Source organism: Leguminivora glycinivorella, chromosome 6, assembly GCF_023078275.1.
Source record: "Leguminivora glycinivorella isolate SPB_JAAS2020 chromosome 6, LegGlyc_1.1, whole genome shotgun sequence".
NCBI classification, from domain to species: domain Eukaryota; kingdom Metazoa; phylum Arthropoda; class Insecta; order Lepidoptera; family Tortricidae; genus Leguminivora; species Leguminivora glycinivorella.
Window position 1 is genome coordinate 20,477,998 of NC_062976.1, and position 21,914 is coordinate 20,499,911.

At 36.4% G+C, this 21,914-nt stretch overlaps 1 protein-coding gene across 1 annotated transcript in view; it reads right to left on the minus strand.

Annotated features, from left to right (window-relative positions):
* The window catches only part of LOC125226968 (calcium/calmodulin-dependent 3',5'-cyclic nucleotide phosphodiesterase 1), a 416,921-nt gene that overhangs the window by 72,890 nt on the left and 322,117 nt on the right, over positions 1-21,914 (minus strand). The window contains exons 3-4 of the mRNA XM_048131154.1: positions 21,175-21,331; positions 3,847-3,960 (exon numbers count right to left, since the gene is read on the minus strand). Coding sequence (XP_047987111.1) covers positions 3,847-3,960; positions 21,175-21,331 — 271 coding nt within the window. The remainder of the gene's footprint in view (positions 1-3,846; positions 3,961-21,174; positions 21,332-21,914) is intronic.

The following is a 21,914-nucleotide window of genomic DNA, read 5'->3' on the forward strand; positions in this document are numbered from 1 at the left end:
GCACTGTTCCGTCGTCATTTTTCATTTACGAGAAAAAAGAAAAGATATGTGTCCAAAATTCTATGATAATCTAACTGACGGACTAATTAGTTTTTTAGTCGTCTCACCTATTTTGCACGGCATTGTGCGAATTATTGTAATCTCATCAGGCATACCTACAGATGCAACCTTCGGCTACTTTCGGCAGGCTTCGGAGCTCCGAAGCGGGAACCTCGCGACGCGCTCGCTACCGTTTGCATTTGTTTGATTTGAGACAGAGCGACAGAGCTCCTCGGCATCCCTGAGAATTCTTCGGCAATCCTAAGCAGACTTTTGCATGACTGAGAACTCCTTGGCAATATTTGCCGTCAGTGTGCGTCTAAGCGTGGGTATGCGAAGGGATCTCTTGCCATGCCTTGCCTATACTTAGTGGGCGTCGGGCCTTAACGTTTAACGTAGCCGGTTGCTTTTGCATTAAATTCAAAATATACTTTTCACACAAACGACTGTACAATACAGAGGAAGCACTTTCCGTCGGATATGGGAGTTGCGCCGCGTGAGCTATTATATCGCGGGTTTTAGAGCAGCCTGTATCACGGTCGGTTCACGAGTAATTTACAACCTGGAGATAATATTTTACTACATCGTTTTCGCTTATGTGTCAAAACAAATTTACCCTCACTAAAATTCGAGACAAAGAACACTTTATTCACAAACGAAAATAAATATTATATACAGGACTTCTTGCACAGATTGTCTGGGTCCCACGATAAGCTCAAAAAGGCTTGTGTTGTGCGTACTCACTCAACGATATATTCATGATTTAGGAACAAATATCTATGCTCACACACAAATATATGCTCTTACCGGGATTCGAACCCAGGACTGCGGCTTAGCACGGAGGGAAACTACGCAGTTTGCCAGACCGGTCGTCAAAAAAAGGAAATTTTATTTTACTCATTTTATCTGCCATCGGCTATGTTTAGGCTATGTTCAGGTTTTTAAAAATATTTTAAGCGGGTTACTCACGTATTAAGTCGATATAGCGTTCGACATGTTTCGGTTCAATTTCGAGAACCTTTCTCAAGAGTAGCGACCCCGCCTTTACATGTCGAGAGCGCGACGCATACGTATGCGAAATTGAACCGAAACATGTCGAACGCTATATCGACTTAATACGTGAGTAACCCGCTTAAAATATTTTTTAAACATGTATGAGTCTCACGGGAGTTTTATAGTTAAAATTATGTTCAGGTTTTTTGTTTAATATATTTTTAAAAAGCAAATCTTGTCTTATTTTGTTTTATAGCTTAGTAAGCTTTACTTGCGACTTCTTCTGCATGAAATTAGTTACTTAGATAGCGCCTGATAATCAATAAAGGCAATAATTCAATTGAGCAAAACTGCTTACATCAATTAACAGGCGTTGACTCAATTATACCCCCTTTGACGTGAAAGAAAATATTGTTTAAAATAAAGAAAAGAAAAGAAGAAAAAAATATTTATAAATCCTCCCGGTATAAAAAGTACTTTGTCCTTCCTCTGGTTTTCAAATTATCTCCGTAAAAAAGTTCGACTATAATGGTTCAGCGGTTTAAGCGTGAAGAGATAAGTGAAATAACACATAGACAGAGAGATAAACAGGCACACTCTTTAATTTAAAATATTAGTAAGGATAAAAACGTTTTTGTATTACTCCCAAGTATAACATAAAGAAGATATCCGTTTTGTTATACAATGCCATATAATCTCAAGGTCACGCAAAAAAATCTTCAACAATACGAATATTTAAAAGAATTCCTCGCACAAACCTATTGAAGGCGAGACGAATTCTTTTCCCAATTATTTTCACTCGCTCTTGCAACCCAAGGATGCCGAAGGGCATCAAATGTTCATATGAAATGAAAATGCTGGGCATTCCATTGAGGAGTAGGCTCGATAGGTTTAGAACCAATTCGTGCACAGTATTATTTGGTCACTTTATCAACCTTAAGATGTGACGTTATCTGGGTAAAGGGACCTTATTGTCGGTGGCGCTAACGTCCCGCGGCGTCGTGTTTGTACAAGAACATCGCTCATAACGCCGTAAGCGCCATCGACAATAAGGTCCATTTACCCAGATAACGTCACAAATCTGAATCATTCTTAAATAATCATCACTTGTCCACCTTTGCCACAATTCTATTCAGTACTTACTAACTCATCAACATTTCGGTAGTGACCGATGGAGGATAAAATCGTGGGTAAAAAAAGCAATAGGTATAAGAGTAAATGAAAAATCTTAAATACCTAGGTAATTAGATAAAAATCTTTTGTCCTAAGCTGCGCAATGTTCTCTTTGCAGGCATTTATCTAATCTTATACCTTTAAACGAGCAATTCTTGTATATTTATTTATTTCTATATTTATTTATTTCGACCTCGGAAACCGCTCTAACGATTTCGATGTGGGGGTTTCGGGTGTGAAAAATCGATCTAGCTTAGTCTTAGATACCGGAAAACGCGAATTTTCGAGTTTTCATGCGTTTTTCTTTCGCGTTAGTAAACGCAAAATATGGTTATTAATTTCGCCAACCGCGCATCGGCTGGGCGTAGCTCAGCCGTAAGAGGTCGGTCTAATGTTCGCAAGCGCAAGCACATCACAGGTGTCAGGGTTTCGAATCCCGGCCAGAAATAAAACTGTTTTTATTTTTGTATTTATAAGAGTTTTTTTTATCTAAAGACTTGATATAATAAAATAGAACCGAGCGAAGCTTGCTCGCCCAGATATTTTATAAAAATGATGACAAGATCAATGATTTTAAAAGGTGATGAAATATGAAAAGACATATCGGTTCTGAGCCGTCCGATAGAATCAAGCAGATGTCAGAAGAATAAAAATGTTCAGACATTTTTCACGTCGAATATCAGAAGGTAATGCAATAGGCGTGACAATGTGAATGAGATTGAAATGTACATATATAAATGGCATTGTTAGCATATCGATGTTTTATATATGTAGACGCTAGACGGCTACAAATCTGAAACATAAAGATTATGAGAGGGATTCTCGATTTTTTATTGATTTTATTACTGTGCCCAGGAAATGTCTTGGATATTTTGTTTCTTCCCTTCAACTAAAAAGTCAATTAAAAAGTCGATCACACTGTTATAATTACATGTATATGTATGACGAAAAGGCATATCAGTGAAAATATTCAAGTAATATATTGGCTCAGGACCCGTAACTAAAATTTGAGTACATTACTGCTCTTAAATCCTTGTAAATCTGAAGAAAAAAAATCAGAGACATCATTTTATATGACTTATTTGGCTTCCTTATTATGTCTTCGGAAACGCCATTTCATTCTTTGATGGTTAAAGTAATCGAATACTAATACCTGCATTTCAGCTACAGGGTGTACTATAATAGCATTAAAATGAGTTTTTTGGTACAAAATCTTCATTATATCAGTGATACATTTTTAACCAGTGTGTCACCCAATGTTAACATATATAATATTATAATTTAGGAACACAGCAGCATATGTATTTAAAGTCACGTACAGGTCGAACGCGATTAATTAACATTATTTTACCTTTTTTCCCAACGTTTCGGCCAGGTTGCACTGGCCGTGGTCGCGGAAGACGAAAGGAACGTTGGGAAAAAAGGTAAAATAATGTTAATTCATCGCGTTCGACCTGTATGTGACTTTAAATATGTGTACAAAGCGCGAAAACTTAAAGTGTTACTCAGCATATGATCGACTTATTGATAGACTATAGCTGGCTGCATTTGTACGAGTATTCCTTAGACTTTTCAGGGCACAGTATTTCCAAAAAGATGTCTACACAAATTAAAAGTAAAAAAAATCGAAGTTATACGTACTTGGTCTCATCTATGTACACTGCTTCGAGCACTCTGGCTGCATACTGTAGGTTTTTTTGTAGTGTTTCTGCTGATATTTCGCCTCTATTTAATTGTCTAAGCAGATAGCGTAATCTGTGGACAAGAAAAACATAAAGTTAGTAAAATTGAGCTTATTATACATAATATAAATACAACAGCTTCTCCAAATCTGGGTTTTCATCATCAACCTAGTCATTAATCATTGTTCATTCCTGGATATTGGAATTATTGAAAATATACTGGGTGTTCCTAAAACCAACGCCGACATGAAAAGGGGTGACAGGGCATTTTACTTATGTATTAGGTAACTATGACATTTTTGTTAAGGTCAAATTCGCTTAATGTGATAGCTAATGAAATGTCATATCACCCATTTTCATTTTGGCGTTGGTTTAAGACGCTACAAGAGGGGTCAATTCACCATACAAACGCTCTCGACTATTTCCTCCCTGGTTTTAATAGATAGAGCAATGATTTTTTCAAACTTCAAACTTCAAACTTTTTTTATTTTGCAAGAATACACGTAAATACGGTCTTAAAACTAGGGAAGTGTCAGTGTATTCGACCAACAGGCATGCAAAAAATACTTAAACAGATTAAAAATTTAAGTTATAAAATGTCAACACAGACAGATTTTCAACACAGATTATTTTTATTTTTATCTGTGTCGGACCGTTTTGATTTTTTTGATATTATTATTTTTAAAGATGCTAGAGCCCATCAAAAATTTCCAAAAACGGGGTTATTATTTATGCCGTAAAAAAAGGTGTGGTATTCAAAATTGCTGACAATTAGCCAAAAATCGAAATCGTCAAATGGAGTTGTTTTCAGATTCAAAAATTTCGTTACGATTGGATTGATTTAGTTTTGAAGGAGGAAACAATCGAGAGCGGAACCTCGATTTTAAATATTTTTCCAAATATCTTTTAACTGAGTTGTTCTTAATGGACAATTTTTTGTTCGATAAATATTATCACTAGTATATTAAACTAGAATTCCCAAATTGAAAGCTCGCTCGCTCCTGTAGTGGAAAAATAGATGTAACCTTAAGTTATTTACGCACATATTCCGCATTACATTTGGTATCATAATATATCTTGTTAATTTTAGCTAGTTTAAAATTATATCATCCCTATAAAGTATAGGTTATATTTATGTTAAGTATGTCCTTTAAGTAAGTCCCTTCTTCATTGACATATCGTACAGATTATACATAGGTAAAAGATGTTATTGTGACAGTAATTGTCTATACTTAAAAAGCAAAACTCGTACAGCCAGAGACTTATGCGAAAACATTGTATACGCCAATATGCCCCATCAAGTCAAAACCCTTCTTCAAGAAGACCGCAAAGGGTAATAAACTTAAATTGTCTAATAAAACCAGGCCAGCAATAAAACTCAGAAAAAACAATCTGTACTATTCGTTTTCATTTGCTCACGGGACTCAATCGATCTGGAGGAATTAGTGATGTACGGGTATAGATCCCTGCCTTAAATACTCACGTGAATAAGATACTTATACATCTACCGAAAAGTAGAAGGAGGGACATAAGTAGTGCTAAAAGACGATAAAAATTATGCTTGAGTGCAATCCGATGATGACGTCATAGATAGGGCAAAGTGGTAGCTGGTAGCGAAAGATACGGGAAGCCGACTTCACCACCATGTGGTATAACTATCGGTATACCATGGAAGAGAGAGTCAAACTCAGACAAATCCAAATGTAAGATATTGGTATGAAGAAGTTATGTTTTCTTAATATCAAAATTATAGATAGGAAAATATATGTAGTCTCTAAGATAGTCTAGTGGGTTTAAAAATATTATAGTTAAGAAATATCTATTAAACGAGTAGGATTGTGTAGTACATGTACTAATAGTACAAAAGACACGATTCCCTGCACTGTACTAGACCGAACTACTCCCAAATGATTCTGCTCTCTAGTACATTTAGTACACTCACACACGCGCAACAGAATGGGAGCGAAAGGAGCGAAGAGCCGAGAAGTGACAATGACAGCAAAGCGATCCGTGTGATCCGACCGCAACCGAACTAGAACCGACTGACTCAGACCGAGAGCACGCGAAAACGGCCGATCAGCTCTCGGCTAGTACGAGCGAGCGTTACTGTACGCCATATGCACAATTTGTCTCTCGCTCTCTCGGTGTACTAAATGTCCTAAAAGAACGAACTAGTACACTTCGGAGATCGTACTAGTTGGGAGCGATCTTTTCAGTGAACGAGCAGGCACAACTCTATAAACGAGAGAGGCGATCACCACCTTAACTTTTGTGGGTTTCCTTCACACTCTCCACCAATCTGTATTTCTGTTATCAATTTTGTATGTCATCATCATCATCACAGGCCTTTGCGTCTATTGCAGACGATTGTATTGCTGTGGAGGCCGATTCGCGAGCGGCACGGCCTGCCACATTTTTGGCAGAGAAAACTCATGCCACCGGAGGTTTCAGTCTCGGTTTGCTTTCTGCGATACCTTTGGCTATCAAAAGCATTAAACCAGGCTTCGTCGCATAACCTCCTCCCCCCTCCCCACAACACGCTTTCGCCAGTTATTAACATCATAACCCGATACCAAAACAGTGCCTTTGTATAATTCTCAGGATTCCCTTTATTCAGTACCATCACTAGTCGGAATGTACGAAGGGCCGCTTTGCGAACCCTATTGTTTTCTGGACAGCGGTTAATTTGGATCCACGATGGCTTGGCCTTGGCCGTGAACAAATGGTCTCGCATATGAGATGCCTACGATAAAAGGAAATAAGTATTGTTGAATTATTATTGGTGACTCGTATACAGAATTTTACTTACAGGTATCAACAAGGGGAGTTTACGCGTTCGAGTATATACAGGAGTTTTTATTCGTTTTAGATTAGATACGAATCCGATCTGTCAATTTCAAAAGTGAAATTTCTGGTCAAATGTCACTTTTGTCAAAAAGTGGACCATTGTATACCTACATATGAGGACGATACTCAGCGTAAAGTTCCTTTTAGTTCATATGTACCTTACAATCACAACTGACAACGTTTCAAAATTTTCAATGTCCCTAAATCGAAAACCATTTCGAGATATACGCCGGTAGATGGGCCATTTTTTTCAAAGTTGTCCACCCCACTTTTTTGTAACATGGGTATTTTTTACGCGATTCATACTCAGAATCGTGAGGTCTTTCGATCCTGGTAGGAGAAAAAAAATGTCCCAAGAATTCCATACATTTTTTCGAACCTTCCATTCCGTTACCGCCATACAAAATGTATGAAAAAATGGTAACGGAATGGGAAAAACCTTGCGACACTTTTATTCTCCTATTAGAATTGAAAGAGCTCGCGATTCTGAGTGGAAACCACATAAAAAAATTCAAATCCAAAAAAAAAGTGGGGTGGTCAACTTTGAAAAAAAATGGTCCAGATAACAAGTATATTTTTTAATTTTTTTTTCCATATTTTTAGTAATAAATTCTTAAAAATATTTAAAAGGGGAAGTGACGTTACATAGTTGGCTCTGCCACTATAACACAAAAATTCCTCCGGTTGGGATGTCACTTGAGTTTGACTGTGACATTTATCACCGCTCGTAGTATGGAGATTAGAGGTAAGGAGCAAAAGCTTTATAAGTAGCTATCAGAAGTGCACATATAAAACCATAGACAGGTGGCGCTGCAATTGCAGGTACATAAGGGTTTGACACGTAATTTTTTGACTGTTCTACTTTGATAGATTTCCTTCCTTATACTTCTACATTCCATAGCTCGTAGTTATTCAATATTTGTTGACAGTGACACTTGACAGTCAGACATCTCGGACTGTTTAAGCTGACTGTTAAAACTTTTTTTAGGAATGCTTTTGTCGTTTTCTTAGGTGTATGAAACAAGACATGACGTCATTAAATTGAGTCTTGACGTTTGTAATTTACGCTCTTTCTGCTCGAAGTAGTAATAAAAAGGGATTTTCGCGTTAAAACAAAAATGTTTTTTTTTTTTGTTTCCATACATAATAAATGGATTAATTAGTGTGAGAGGACCTTAATCATAACATTAAAGTCATTGTCAAGTGTTTGACGGCACATGTAAAAACAAATAACATAAGGAAGTGGTTAGGGATGGCACACACGTGTTCAGCAATTTTTTTTTAATAATTCGATAACCGTAAGAGTTAAGTTTCTTAGAGAAATTGATTATATTTGAACTAAAGAATCTTCCCTTAAAGTTAACGGAATTCAATAAAAACAGGGTATATTGCTTTCAAATACTAATTGAAATTTTTTAAAGTGTGCATCTAAACTTTTGCTTTATACTTGTTTAAATAATTCGATTTGTTATTAATATCATACTAATTATGTGATATTGTATGAAAACTGCTTTTACGTGCTCTTATCTTTGTGGAATGGAATTTAGTAAGTACCAACATTATATTCATATTCATCATCCTCCTTGCGTTATCCCGGCATTCGCCGCGGCTCATGGGAGCCTGGGGTCCGCTTTGACAACGAATCCCAAGATATGGCATAGGCACTAGTATTACTAAAGCGACTGCCATCTGACCTTCCAACCCGAAGGGTAACTAGACCTTATTGGAATTAGTCTGATTTCCTCACGATGCTTTCCTTCACCGAAAAGGGACCGGCATATATCAAATGACATCTCTCGCACATAAATTCCTACTTTTACGAGCCGGGGTTCGAACACGCGACCTCCGGATTGAAAGTCGCACGCTCTCCGCTAGGCCACCAACGCTTTTAACATTATCTTCATTTATGTCAGTGTGTTTAGTAAAACGTCCCACTTTATCGAATACCATTAAGGCGTAGGCATAAACTGTCAAAGCGGTTTTATAGCAATCGACAAAGTGGGACGTTTTCCCGTGCACACTCACATTTTTTTTTAATAGCCTATAGTGTGTCCCACTGCTGGGTAAAGGCCTTCCCTGTTTTCCGCCACTCGTCACGGCTCTGTGCATGCTCTCGCCAGCCGCCACAAAATGAGTCCAGGTCTTTCCGCCATCTCATCTATGGTCTACCTCGGCCTCTGGTAATTTGTGGCACCCATTCGGTCGCTACCTTGGCCCATCTCTCCGGATGCATCCGACTCACATATTATGATAGTTTTTTTATCCTAGTTCATGTAGATTTAAGATAACATTCAGTTGTTAGATATCAATAAGGCCCATCGTTAGATTTAGTTATGTCATCGCAAAAGACATGTTTGCCAAAGTTCCGGGATGTCTTCATCAATCATAGCCCCTTAGACAAAGTTTCCAAGCTCTCGTGTATGTGTATCGCGAGTTCGTCCGTAACTCCGTACCAGGCTAGTTCTGTGCGACGTTTGACCAGTTACAAAGTATGGAAAGTTCAACGCTAATGTAATTATTTAAGAAAATATTATCAAGCCGGCTTCTCAAGTCATCATCCGCCTGTCCTTATCCGAGCGTTTCTTTTTTTTTTCGCCATTATGAAATGTGATATTATTGCAAAAAAATGCTATTTCTAATCAGAATCACTAGCTTTTTCAATCCTTTTAGTTAAAAAATTGTCCCATACGATTTTCCTTATTTTGTTACCATTTTCCGTACATGTTGTGTGGGGTAACAAAAGAGGGAAGTAACAAAAATGTATGGAAATTCTGGGACACTTTTTGTCTCCCAGTGAGATTGAAAGTACTCGTGATTCTGAGTACCTACAATTGACCTAAAATTCCCTAAAAAAATAAAATGGCAAAAAAAAAGAAATGCTCATCCCAGTCATTAGGGGTCGGCGCAGCATGTCCTTCTCTTCCATAACTCTCTATCACCCGTCATCTCATCATTCACTTGTTTCCGTTTTATATCATCTTCACACAGTCCATCTTTTCAAGTATTTACTTTTACAAATTGCTAAACCTCAAAACTGATTCCATGGATAAGTAAAAGCCTCATAAAAAATCTGTTTACGACTTTATCAGAATCATACAGTCAGACGTGGTACCAGTACATATTCAGGGGCAGTTTCAAAGTCACACCGACCTCAGACAAGCTGGTAGAGAAACGCCTCCGTTGGTACGGACATGTGCTTAGGCGACCTTCAGACCACATGTTCAAAATAGCATTGGCGATATCGGTGAACAAAAGCCTGCAAGAACTACAGCTAGACGTAAACCGTACGTAGCATATAAATATGTTGCCACGCCCTAAAAGGGTCCATGAGCACGTATACCTACATTACCTACTTTGTAACATCTTATTGTAACACCATGGATGCAATGAATAAATATGAATATGAATATGAATATGAACCTGGCTCAAAATCGTGCTGAATGGAGAAGGACAGCGAAGGCCGACCCTAAGTAAATGGGATAAGGTCAAGGATGATGATACAGTCAGACGTGGCGGGGACTTTTTTTTAATACTACGTCGGTGGCAAACAAGCATACGGTCCGCCTGATAGAAAGCGGTCACCGTAAGCTATGGACGTCTGCAACTCAAGGAGTGTCACATGCGCGTTGCCAACCCATTAGAAACTTGTACCTACACTTCTTTTTGCTGTGTGGGCAAATTTTTTTTTTGTTGTATGGTACCAAATTTGGCATGTCCTACCTCTTCTGACAAAGATTGCACAAATTCTATATCACTTTTTTACAGGCGTTTGATATTTATGCATAAATAAATAAATTGTCTTTCAGAAATTATTAGTTTTGAATGAATATTAGTCATATTTTTAATAAAAACTTCTGTTTGAAGTCAACAAAAGTGTTGTTTTTCCCATGTCCTACCATGAAGTACTTATGTTTCATAGGCGTTAAAATATTATTTTTGTATCATAACAATATGTTTTTATTTACTTAAATATTTCTTTGTACATTAATTTCTAATTTAAACAACGCTTTATCTATCAAAAATAGTTTTAGAATACTAAAAAATCATTTCAAACATAAACCACAAAAAGTAGCTCTGTGGAAAATCCTACTGAGTTACGGAGAAATTTCGTCAATATTTACTTATTTTACTACTAAAGTGGTAGGTTATTTTTTATTCTGGCAACATAATAATGTCTTGCCGTGTACGCCATATTGGTTATTTGTTGTCAGTCGCACGCCACAACTCGTGAATGAAGTATTTGTTCGAGCGTTTTTTAGAGGTCCGTTTCTGAGTTCCACATAGTGACTACGTTTTCGAAGGTATATTGTATATTTTATTAAGAAACTACCTGTTCATATTACTAGTTAGTTTATCTATTTTAATAATATATAACGTTTATGGGAAGAGTTTGTATAATTTAATTTACAACCAGAATTTTGTTTCTCAAAGGCGTAACCGTTACGTTCCATTGAGAAATATTGTTTCTCAGTGGATGAAAAAGTAACGCAGTGGAACGATAAAGCCGCGTTATAAGTACACATTTATATTTTCATATCATATTACATTAAAAAAAAATATCGTCACTCTTTTATATGGAAATTTAATTATTTTCATGAATGTGATGCAATATACAAAGAAAACAAATTACTAAATTAAGGGCCTCAATTTTCATACGTGAGGCATAAAATGAGTCCAAAAAGTTAATATTTTGAAGACACTGAATATGTACACTTTTTCTGAAAAGGGCTCAGTTAATTTTTTATTTTTGTATTTGAGATATTAACATCCACGTAAAAAACAGTTTGCTTAATTGTTTGACGTAGTTAAATTAGCTCCATGTTAATCGCACCCTTAGTTTTATGTTACGTTCCACTGAGAAATTGTCCTAGCATTTTCTTAGATGTAAATTTAAATTTTTATAAGATTTTGTTAGCCTTACCTACCTGTGAGTATGATATTATATAAATTTAACATCTTCTTTACATTTAATAGGAGTTTATAGTTAATTTTTCTACAGATTTTTATGTTTTTACGAAAAAGTTTTGAAGTTTTTTGACCACAATGTCACTCAGTGGATATGGTAAAGTGATTTTTAGAGGGTTCTTTTGTGTTTATTCTACTGTTTTTTTTAAATTTAAGTTCATTTTGTTTCGATTTCTAATATTAATAAAAGATTTCACATATATACGTCTTTTTTTGTTATTTTTATACATTAGTAAGTTTGTAACTCAGTGGATCACCCAGCTCCAGAAACACCGATTAAAGTTAATTTTTTTCTCAGTTCTTACAAAAATGCTATTAATTTCATTGAATTTTATGCAGATGAATGACTAATGATCACGAAAAAACAATTATTATCATGCAAACTAACAACATTTATAAAAACACAAGTTTTTCAAAACGCTACAACAAAATAAAAATCCGCCCGTGTACTTAACACAGCAAAAATAACAACAACAACAAGTTCTAAGGAGGGTTCGGGTTGCCGACGACTCAAAGGACAATAGACGGAACAAATTAGTTGAACTCTGGCAGCCTTACTCACCGGTAGGAACACTTTGTTTAATAATACATATTATACGAGTATAGGATATAGTTTACAGTGACACGCCTTCATTTGGTTTAGTTAAAGTTGGCACAAAAATAACTTAAACGAATTTTTATCACCTCACATTTCGGTCAACTAACCAACGGTCAACTGAATTACCGATCACTAGATCGGATCCCCGTTTGAATTTTTCTATCCCTGTATATGAGCCAAACCTTTAAGTAGGTTAGTTTTCATTTTATTGCAAGGGTGAACAGTGTGGGCGAGCTCACTCCATCGTAGGCCACGTCTTTGTCTTTGGCTAGTCTGTGGTCAAGAGTAAGCCCATTTATAATAATAACAAAATCATGCTGTTATATAAATTTTATATCCCTTGCACACGTTTGTCTGCTAAGTGCTAAAGTAATGCTTTAAAAATCAAATATACTTTTCATAGCATCTAAAGTTGCCACGAATCCGAACCTTATGAGACGATCCTTTAAGAAAACACTTTAAGAAAGGATCAAAGGACGAACGAGTCAAAAGAGTTTTAAGTTATTTAAACACCGATTCACGTCTAATGGAGTTAAGCTACTCCAGAGTAAAATTCCAACTTTTGTCGACTTACCCTCTTATTCATAAACGTTCACTAAAGTTATCAAGCCGATAAAGTTCGTTTGTCCCCTTCTATCACACCAATGTCGGAAAGGGACAAACGAACTTTTCACTTCACTAGCTCGGAAAGGACTTTTTTATTCTTTAAAAACAGATAGAAAAATCGCATTTTATCCACAAGAGTGCAAAGAATATTTGAAATCCGAACGTGTCATTAGTTACTTTTTTAAATATAATTTCTTGTAAATGCATGTCCCAGACAGGACAATTTTCTCCCTGTGCTTACATTGTCTTAACAAATCATGTGATGCGAACGTAAAAATAATTTCATATCGAATTGTATCCGACTAAAAACATTAAATTGAAACAATTTTATAACATGATTTTACCTTAAAACACTTGAAATCGTACAAGAAATTGTATTTTTGACTCTTCCTTTGTACTTATTCAGAACGCACCTTAAGTAACATTGCAATCTCAAAATGCGTGAAACGGAACGCACCCAAATAGTAATTTTTCATCTTGATTCTTAATTTGAAACTTTTGTAGTGTCGGTTGGTGCATCGTGGAAATTGTAATAAACGCAAATTGACTTATTTCTGTGCAATTATGTTCCAGTTGTTTTTATTGCGTGTTTCCTCGCTTTAGTGAGGTGAAAAGTTATGTGTTACACACGGGATGCAAAGTTATTTTACCTCGTGTGTATTGCAACACTCTCTACGCTCAGGATTCTATTTTTGAACTACTCGCTTCGCTCAGGATTCTATTTTCGAACCACTCGCTTCGCTCGTGGTTCAACCATAGAATCCATTCGCTAGCTCGTAGTTCAACCCTAGAGAATCCATTCGCTAGTTCGTGTTGCAATGCCACACTCGGTTAAAATACAACTTTGCTCCCTTGTATAACAAATAACTATTTCTCAAACATGGTATGAAATATTGATGTTATGTGCCTTATAATTGGCAGCGAAGTATGACGTTGCAGGTGCGGCTAGGACGATTGATAGATAATGGAATTTCATACAAACCTTGCAGGCCAAGGCCGGCAAAGTCTTCTTTTTTAATTTCCAAACACAGATAATGGGGGATGTCTGAAAATTTTAAAATCGCCTGATATTTTTTCTGGTGATAGGAATAAGCATTTCTATTTACAGAAAAAAGTTACAGATTTTTTGGTAGCACCATACATTTTATAAAAATAAAAACGTGTTGCTCGACTGCGCGTACGACCCACTTCGGCAGTTATGAGATTTGTCTTAGTCTTTAAAAAAATTCCATTTTGAATCTGTGCTGGCCACAGACACTGACAGTTGATTGTCAGCTTGACATTTTTCTCGGAGAATTCATAACCATATCTGGTGAACTATTTATTACTGTTTTCGACTCATTTTCTCTCCCTGGCCTCTGATTTTGTCTCCTTCTACGACTACCTTCGCTCTCGAACCCCGGACCGTGATTTTACTGGCTTAAAACGACGACCTTTGATTTTAAACCCTGGACCTGATTCTACTTGCATTAACGAAGACGTGTGCTTGCCCTGCTTGCTGCCGACGGCCTTTACGTTGAACCCCGGACCTGATTACAATTTTTAAGCCCATTGAATTGGGAAAACGTGGATAGGTACTAGCGATTTTGTAAGAGCTAGTTCATCTAATTTGCCAAAATGTGGAACAGCGACAAACACAATGCCTGTGAAGAAGAAATTGATGAAAGATGCAGAGATATTTTGGACAGAGAATGTGTATCCCATTAATTTTGAAAAGTGCAACTACATGTTATTAGAGTGTAATAAACATAAATTTGTCTTGATCTATATTAACATTATTACTCATTTTAGCACCCATAAGTACGTTTTCACATTATTCGATCTAATACCAGATGTTGGACCGATATCCCATACATTACAGGCGTCGTCTTGGATTTTTTCCATTGAAATCCTTCCGACATCCGATATTGGATCGGGTAATGTGAAAACAGGCTAACTCCTAGTAGTGATTCATAAGCGCACCTGCCTACAGATGAGAACTAGAGAAGGACCTGTGCCCTAAACAAATAACTTTAGATTGTTGGTTTATTGTCTGCTTTAAGTAGTTAGTGCTCAAAAAGGAAATGAGTTTGTGATGTGACGCCTACTGCTTTTCACATCACCCATTCAGAAAGGGTACTTTTCGGCCCTGTTAGGAGGGAATTAAGTGACACTTTTCTGTTCAATAACTTTGTCTGGCCTGTATAAAATATTAACGCCACGGAAAGTGTTTGCACATAAGTAATAATCAGTAATCAGTAATTCTTTATTGCTATCATAGGTACATAAGTTGGTACATTTCAGTAGGTATAGCACAGCTATGAACCCTGTAAGGGCACTGCAAATATAGTTCTTAATAACTAAAAATCTTAATACTTATAATCTTATAAATCTTAATACCTATATTGCTATGAGAACATTTTTATGTTGTAACATATTTTAATATTATGTATAAAAAAATTGTGTCGATTAAGTGCATAATATTTTTACAACAGACCTGATTCATATTTTAGTATTTTGCTTATATGATATGAAAAAAAAAGTGTCAAATGGTAGCAATAGTAGATTGTGCAACAAGGGAGAAAAATGAGATATATATCTTGAGTGTAGCAAGGTATTCTTAAATTTAATCCTGAGCGTAGTGAGGGATTCAAGTGTTAAGACACAAGGTGGAATTAAATTTGCTACACATATTAACATCAACTTTTAGGAAATTTATATATAATGATATGTTATATGAACATAAAAAATGGTATGTTATGTAACCATGTAAAAAAAATGTGTCCTTGAAGGGAAAAGTATCACTTTGGTCCCTAATAGCAAAGAGGAAAAGTGCAGGGAAGAAAATAACCCTTTCTTTTCGAATCCCAGTAGCTACACTCAGTATTCAATTACATATAGAATACTTCACTTTGTTCACAATTCAATTTATATCCTCGCTATAAATATGCAATTTTGCTCCCTCGTAACACAATCTACTATAGTGCTGTTAATCGTTAATCATGCTTTAACAGTATGGAGGGCCATAGAAGAATATGGAAAGCCATAGCCGACTGAATTTGATAGTAACTTGACAGTAACTCGACACACATGACACACACCTACAACTAAGAAGTAAAATAAAACAACACAATAAAATAAATCAATTATATTTTATTATAGGACATTGCAAATTATAAAAAAAAATGTATTTTACCATATTTTTCCTATTGGTCTATCCAAAAAATACACATTTTATAAAATGCCACCGTATCAGATATTTATGGCTTTCTTTTTTATGATATTATTGCCAGCGTGTAACTGCATTTTAAGGTTGGTAAACAAGACACGGTATCTTACACTCAGGTGGTCTTCACAGCAAAATCGCACTCTGGTTGGGCAGTTCCTGCCAACCTATTGACACCAACTTTCCTTCAGCTCCTTTCTTAATATGAACAATTTTAAATCTGGGTTTTTCTGGTTGGTTTTAGAACAAGTTGGTATAAAGCATGTTTTGGGATCCTTATATCGTGTTTATGTACTTGTATTCATTATAACAAATAGTGTCCGGAACTTAAAGCGATGATCGTCCTTATATCAAGCAAAATCAGAAGTCAGGGAGGCAAAACGGATCGTAAACAGTTCAGCAGGATCAAGTCCAGTGTTTAAAAGCAAACGTCTTCGTTAATGCAAGCAGAATCAGGTCCAGAGGTTAATATCAAAGGTCGTCGTTTTAAGCCAGTAAAATCAACGTCCGGGGTTCGAGAGCGAAGGTAGTCGTAGAAGGAGGCAAAATCAGAGGCCAGGGAGAGAAAATGAGTCGAAAACAGTAATAAATAGTTCACCAGATATAGTTATGAATTCTCCGAGAAAAATGTCAAGCTGACAATCAACTGTCAGTGTCTATGGCCAGCACAGATTCAAAATGGAATTTTTTTAAAGACTAAGACAAATCTCATAACTGCCGAAGTGGGTCGTACGCGCAGTCGAGCAACACGTTTTTATTTTTATAAAATGTATGGTGCTACCAAAAAATCTGTAACTTTTTTCTGTAAATAGAAATGCTTATTCCTATCACCAGAAAAAATATCAGGCGATTTTAAAATTTTCAGACATCCCCCATTGTGACATAACATCCAGGTATTTAGCCAATTAAAAAAAAACTACAAGGGGCTTTATAGACGTGCCAACTGCAACTGGTACGGGCCCTAGACAATATTTGATTTAGGGGTGCGTTTTCATACTAAAAAATTTTTTTTCGTTTTTTTTTTTATTTTTTTTAAATGTTTGTTTTTTTATAGGCGTATACGGGGAATTAAAGGGGAACGAAAATTCGATTATTTTTGCGCTACGACGCACCGGTTAGGAGATACAGCCATCCAGAGTTACTATTTTCAGTAGACTTTATTTATTTCATACCATGTTTGAGAAAAGCACTATACATACCTCGGCAGGAAATGGGGTCGGGAAATGGGAAACCCCATTTGTCCCAGCCTCTGTAGTAATGTACTATTATCGGCTTGATAACTTTAGTGAACGTTTATGAATAAGGGGGTTAGGAATAAGTCTGCAATCTGAAGGTCATATAAAAAAATTTTATAGGTAAAATCTACCAGCCAGCTTAAGACATCAAGTTAAAATTCGTATGAAATTAATTTTCACTCTTGTGGATATAATGAAATTTTGCTATCTGTTTTCGAATAGCAAAGAGAGCCTTTACCGGTTGGTGTGGTGAAAATAACTATTGTAGCTCTGTAAACTGTAAACCTCGCGGAGTCATTTTGGAACTGGATAGAGGTAAAAAACGGTGCTAACAAAGAATCTGTTCACAAAATTTAACGAGAATCGTTTCTGATTGTGACTGTACCTTGATTTGCTCCAATTTTCTCTCTCTTCAATTATCTCCCTTGATTTACAAATTAATATTACCATACTGTTATTTAAAGTCACACACAGGTCGAACGCGATTAATTAACATTATTTTTACCTTTTTTCCCAACGTTAAAGTGTTATATTACCATACTGGTTGCAAATTGTTACGGTAAATCAATTCCAGGTCAATCTGTAAGGATAACATGTTCTATTTTAGCCACAAAACATGAAACATGGTTAAGGTACCGTCCTTCGGAAACATTTTGGAACTGGATAGAGGAAAAAAACGGTGCTAACAAAGAATCTGTTCACAAAATTTTTACGAGAATCGTTTCTGATTGTGACTGTACCTTGATTTGCTCCAATTCTCTCTCTCTCTCCAATTACCTCCCTTGATTTACAAATTATTGTAACCATACTTGTAGCAAATTATTACGGTAAATCAGTTCCAGGTCAATCTGTAAGGATAACACGTTCTATTTTAGCCACAAAACATGAAAGATCGTTAAGGTACCGTCCTGATTTTAATTACTGACGATTCAATACTGTTTTAGTCATGATAAGTAGCGACTGCGTTTCTATACTCAATTTTAAATACTGAGACCCGATAGTGCTTTAAAGTATGTTGCGAAAATAAAGTGCGCTGACACTGCGATGCATTTTATTTTCGCAACATACGGGAAATCCCTGTTAATCGGCTACGACGGTTCAAGTCACATATTTATTTCACTTTTAATTTATTTCTGAACTAAATGTCGAAATGGTAACAGGGGCGGCTCACTCCGCGATTCTGTCGCCGCGCTACAAGTACATGCCGGCGGCCGCGAGCTCGCGGCCCATTCCGTGGTGACGACCTTCGGGCGGCGCAATAGAATTCAATGTCGGCTGCTCGCATGCTGTCCGCTTGTTAATGTAGGTAAGAATTTAGAATGGCGACATTTTGTGGACATCAAAGGAGTGAGCCTTCTGTACTTGTAATTTTTATCACCATGTTTATATGTATAAAAATTGACTAAGTAGTACAGTATAGCCATCCAAGTCGTGCAAGCGTAGTTTGCAATAATGTTGCTGTAGTTATGCTCCTGTAGTCGAATTTCGAACGGTACCTTTATCTGATTGACTGCGAAACAAAACAAACCTTTATACGTCTGCCAGGAAGAAATTTAATCAAAAATATTCCCGTGAATTTATCACGAAGACAATTTTCGTGGAAATGTCCTATTATGTTTTATTGAAGAGACTAACTAGGCACTGTAAATTCTGAACAATCGTCGAGAAATTACTGCGGTACTTGAGAGAAAGGGAATTACGGTACTTATAATAATTGGAAACCGTAGCAATATAATAGTGTCTAATAGAACTAGTCCAATTTGAGTACTAAATGATATAATTTATCTGGGAATGGACAGAGAAAGCGTCTTTGTGTGATAGAATGTAGCAAAGAAAATAATAGATAATATGAGAATAGGAGGTATTCCCGATGAACTACATGGAGTTCTTCAAAAAAGTGTACAAGTTTCTAATGGGTCGGCAACGCGCACGTGACACCCCTGATTTGCAGGCGTCTATAGGTTACGGAGACCGCTTTCCATCAGGCGGACCGCATACCTGTTTGCCAAAGACGTGGTATTAAAGAATTCAGGCACTTTCAGATATATCGAAGCGGCTAAAGTGCTCAATATATCTCAACACACACTATTATAATGTGTTGGTAATAGAGACTTTAGCAACACTTTGACGGTGTTTGATAATAATATGTCCAATGTGACGACTCAAACAATAAGTGACTTGAAACTGACATACCGTATCCATATCCGCCGTGTCTAAATCTAATTTTTGACGTATATGAAAATTCTAATACGGGCTGTAAACATATTTTATTAATGTGTTAGAAAAAAATATTAACGTACATTTTATGACAAGACACGGCGTAATCGTTGATATTTTAGTGCGTTGATAGAGGTAAAATGATCACTTATACTCGTGGGAGACTAGAAACAAGATTTACAAAACCCACCTAAAAGTTTTCACCGTTCAGCGAGTCTCAAATCCGGAAAGTCCCCTCTCCTTATCAAATCAATCGGAATAATTGACTCGGAACCAATTGAAATGAATAATAATATCCGCCACCCTCCAGAACAAATGTAAACCGATATCCGTGGAATTTTTCATCAGCCCAGTATTCTGTCGTATGATTTCATTTCATTTCATTTCATTTCATTTCATTTATTTCATGCGAAACCATGGTTACAAGAGGTGTTACATAGCATAAATTAGGTACATGGTCACCCTGCAAGGGCGTAGCACTGTCTTATAGAAAACTAGCTTAAAACTAAAAACTTTACATGTACAATAAATAAAAGAATATTATCAAGCTGTGAAAGTATTACATTACGCGTACATTGTTATTTTCCGTCAATAATTTATAATATTAGTTTACAATTTTCCACTTTCAGATTAAAATTATGACTATAAAAAAACAATAATAGAAATAAGTTAAAAATAAGTTAAATGTCAATATTTATATAAAAAAAAAAAAGTCAATTAATTAGTGCTAGAGCGAGGAAGTTAGATTGTCATCAAAGAACTCAGTAATTGTATAATAGCAATGTTCTCGGCTTGCTGTTTAGGGGAGTTATGAATTCTTGTATAGCGATTCACTTTGACTTCACCCATCAATGATTATGTACGAGTGGAAGGTGTGTGAAATATTATTAAAATGTATGCGCAGTGCATCAGCGTCGTATCGGCTACTGCCATGTCTTAACATGCACGCACCTTAAGCACCTTAAGTCTTATTTTAGAGAGTTATTTTTTTCATTATGACATGTGTTTTTTTTTTAAGTTGTCCACCCCATTTTTTTTGGATTTGGAATTTATGTGGTTTCCACTCAGAATCGCGAGCTCTTTCAATCCTAATAGGAGAAAAAAGTGTCCCAAGGTTTTTTCCATTCCTTTACCAATTTTTCATACATTTTGTATGGCGGTAACGGAATGGAAGGTTTGAAAAATGTATGGAAATCTTGGGACATTTTTTTTCTCCTATCAGGATCGAAAGACCTCGATTCTGAGTATGAATCACGTAAAACATAACCATGTTACAAAAAAAGTGGGGTGGCAACTATGAAAAAAAAAATGGCCCATTATTATTTTGCTAGCTGCCAGTAGAGATATTTAGGCAGCATTCAACGCTAAGATTTTCAATCTCATTGGTGACACCTAATACCATTAGCTATATCTAACTAGGCCTTCGGTCTGTTTTTGGGTGTCAATGACACCCGTTCTAATTATTTTGTAGACTTCAAAGAAAATGAGTGGCAAATAAAAGGGTCATACTTAAGTGCGGCCTTGTCGCATGCCTTAGGCGTGTCGACGGCGACTGTTCATCAGTGCAAGTGAGACAGGTATCATCTACAGTAGATAACAAAGAGATGGACTCACCTAAGTGCGGCCTTGTCGCATGCGTCAGGCGTGTCGACGGCGGGCAAGTGCTCAGTATCTAGACTCAGTTGGTCCAACTGTTCGTCAGTGGGTGTGGGGCAGCTTTCGCTCTTATGCCGGCTTGAGGAGCGCCGGACTATCGTGAGGCCACCTTGTTCTGTTGACAAAGGGAACATACTGTTAAAGAGATGATTTTTTTTACAATAAGTATAATGTTTTTGTAGCAAAATAAAAAAGAAACAACCATTACTTAAAGAACGTAAAGGATTTTGAGTCTTGACTTATTTTGTCCCGTACGCTTTTTGAGTCTACAGTAGTCGGTAACATCTTAACAAAGTTATTATAGACCCCGAAATAACCCCGATTCAGCATGATAAAAGCCTGACTGGGCTACCGCTGATCTTCCGTCGGGGTCATAAATGGCTAATGTGAAAACACTCAAAGTAATGCGCTAATTTTGATGCTATTTTTACTATCCGACTCAAGTTTTGATCTTGGTAAATTACGGCCCAAAAATCATGTTTTTGGCCGAAGATTTAGTTTCGAACAAAGAAAAAGCAATCCCAAAACATTCGTAGTAGTCTCGGTTGCTTAGATAGCATAGATGTACAGACACCGGCATAAATAAGTGATGATTTATGTACCTTGTCGCTTTTAATAATTTGACTGACATTTCAAACAAGATGTTAATGTGACAAGGTACAGAAATCATCACTTATTTATACCGGTGATTTTACCTA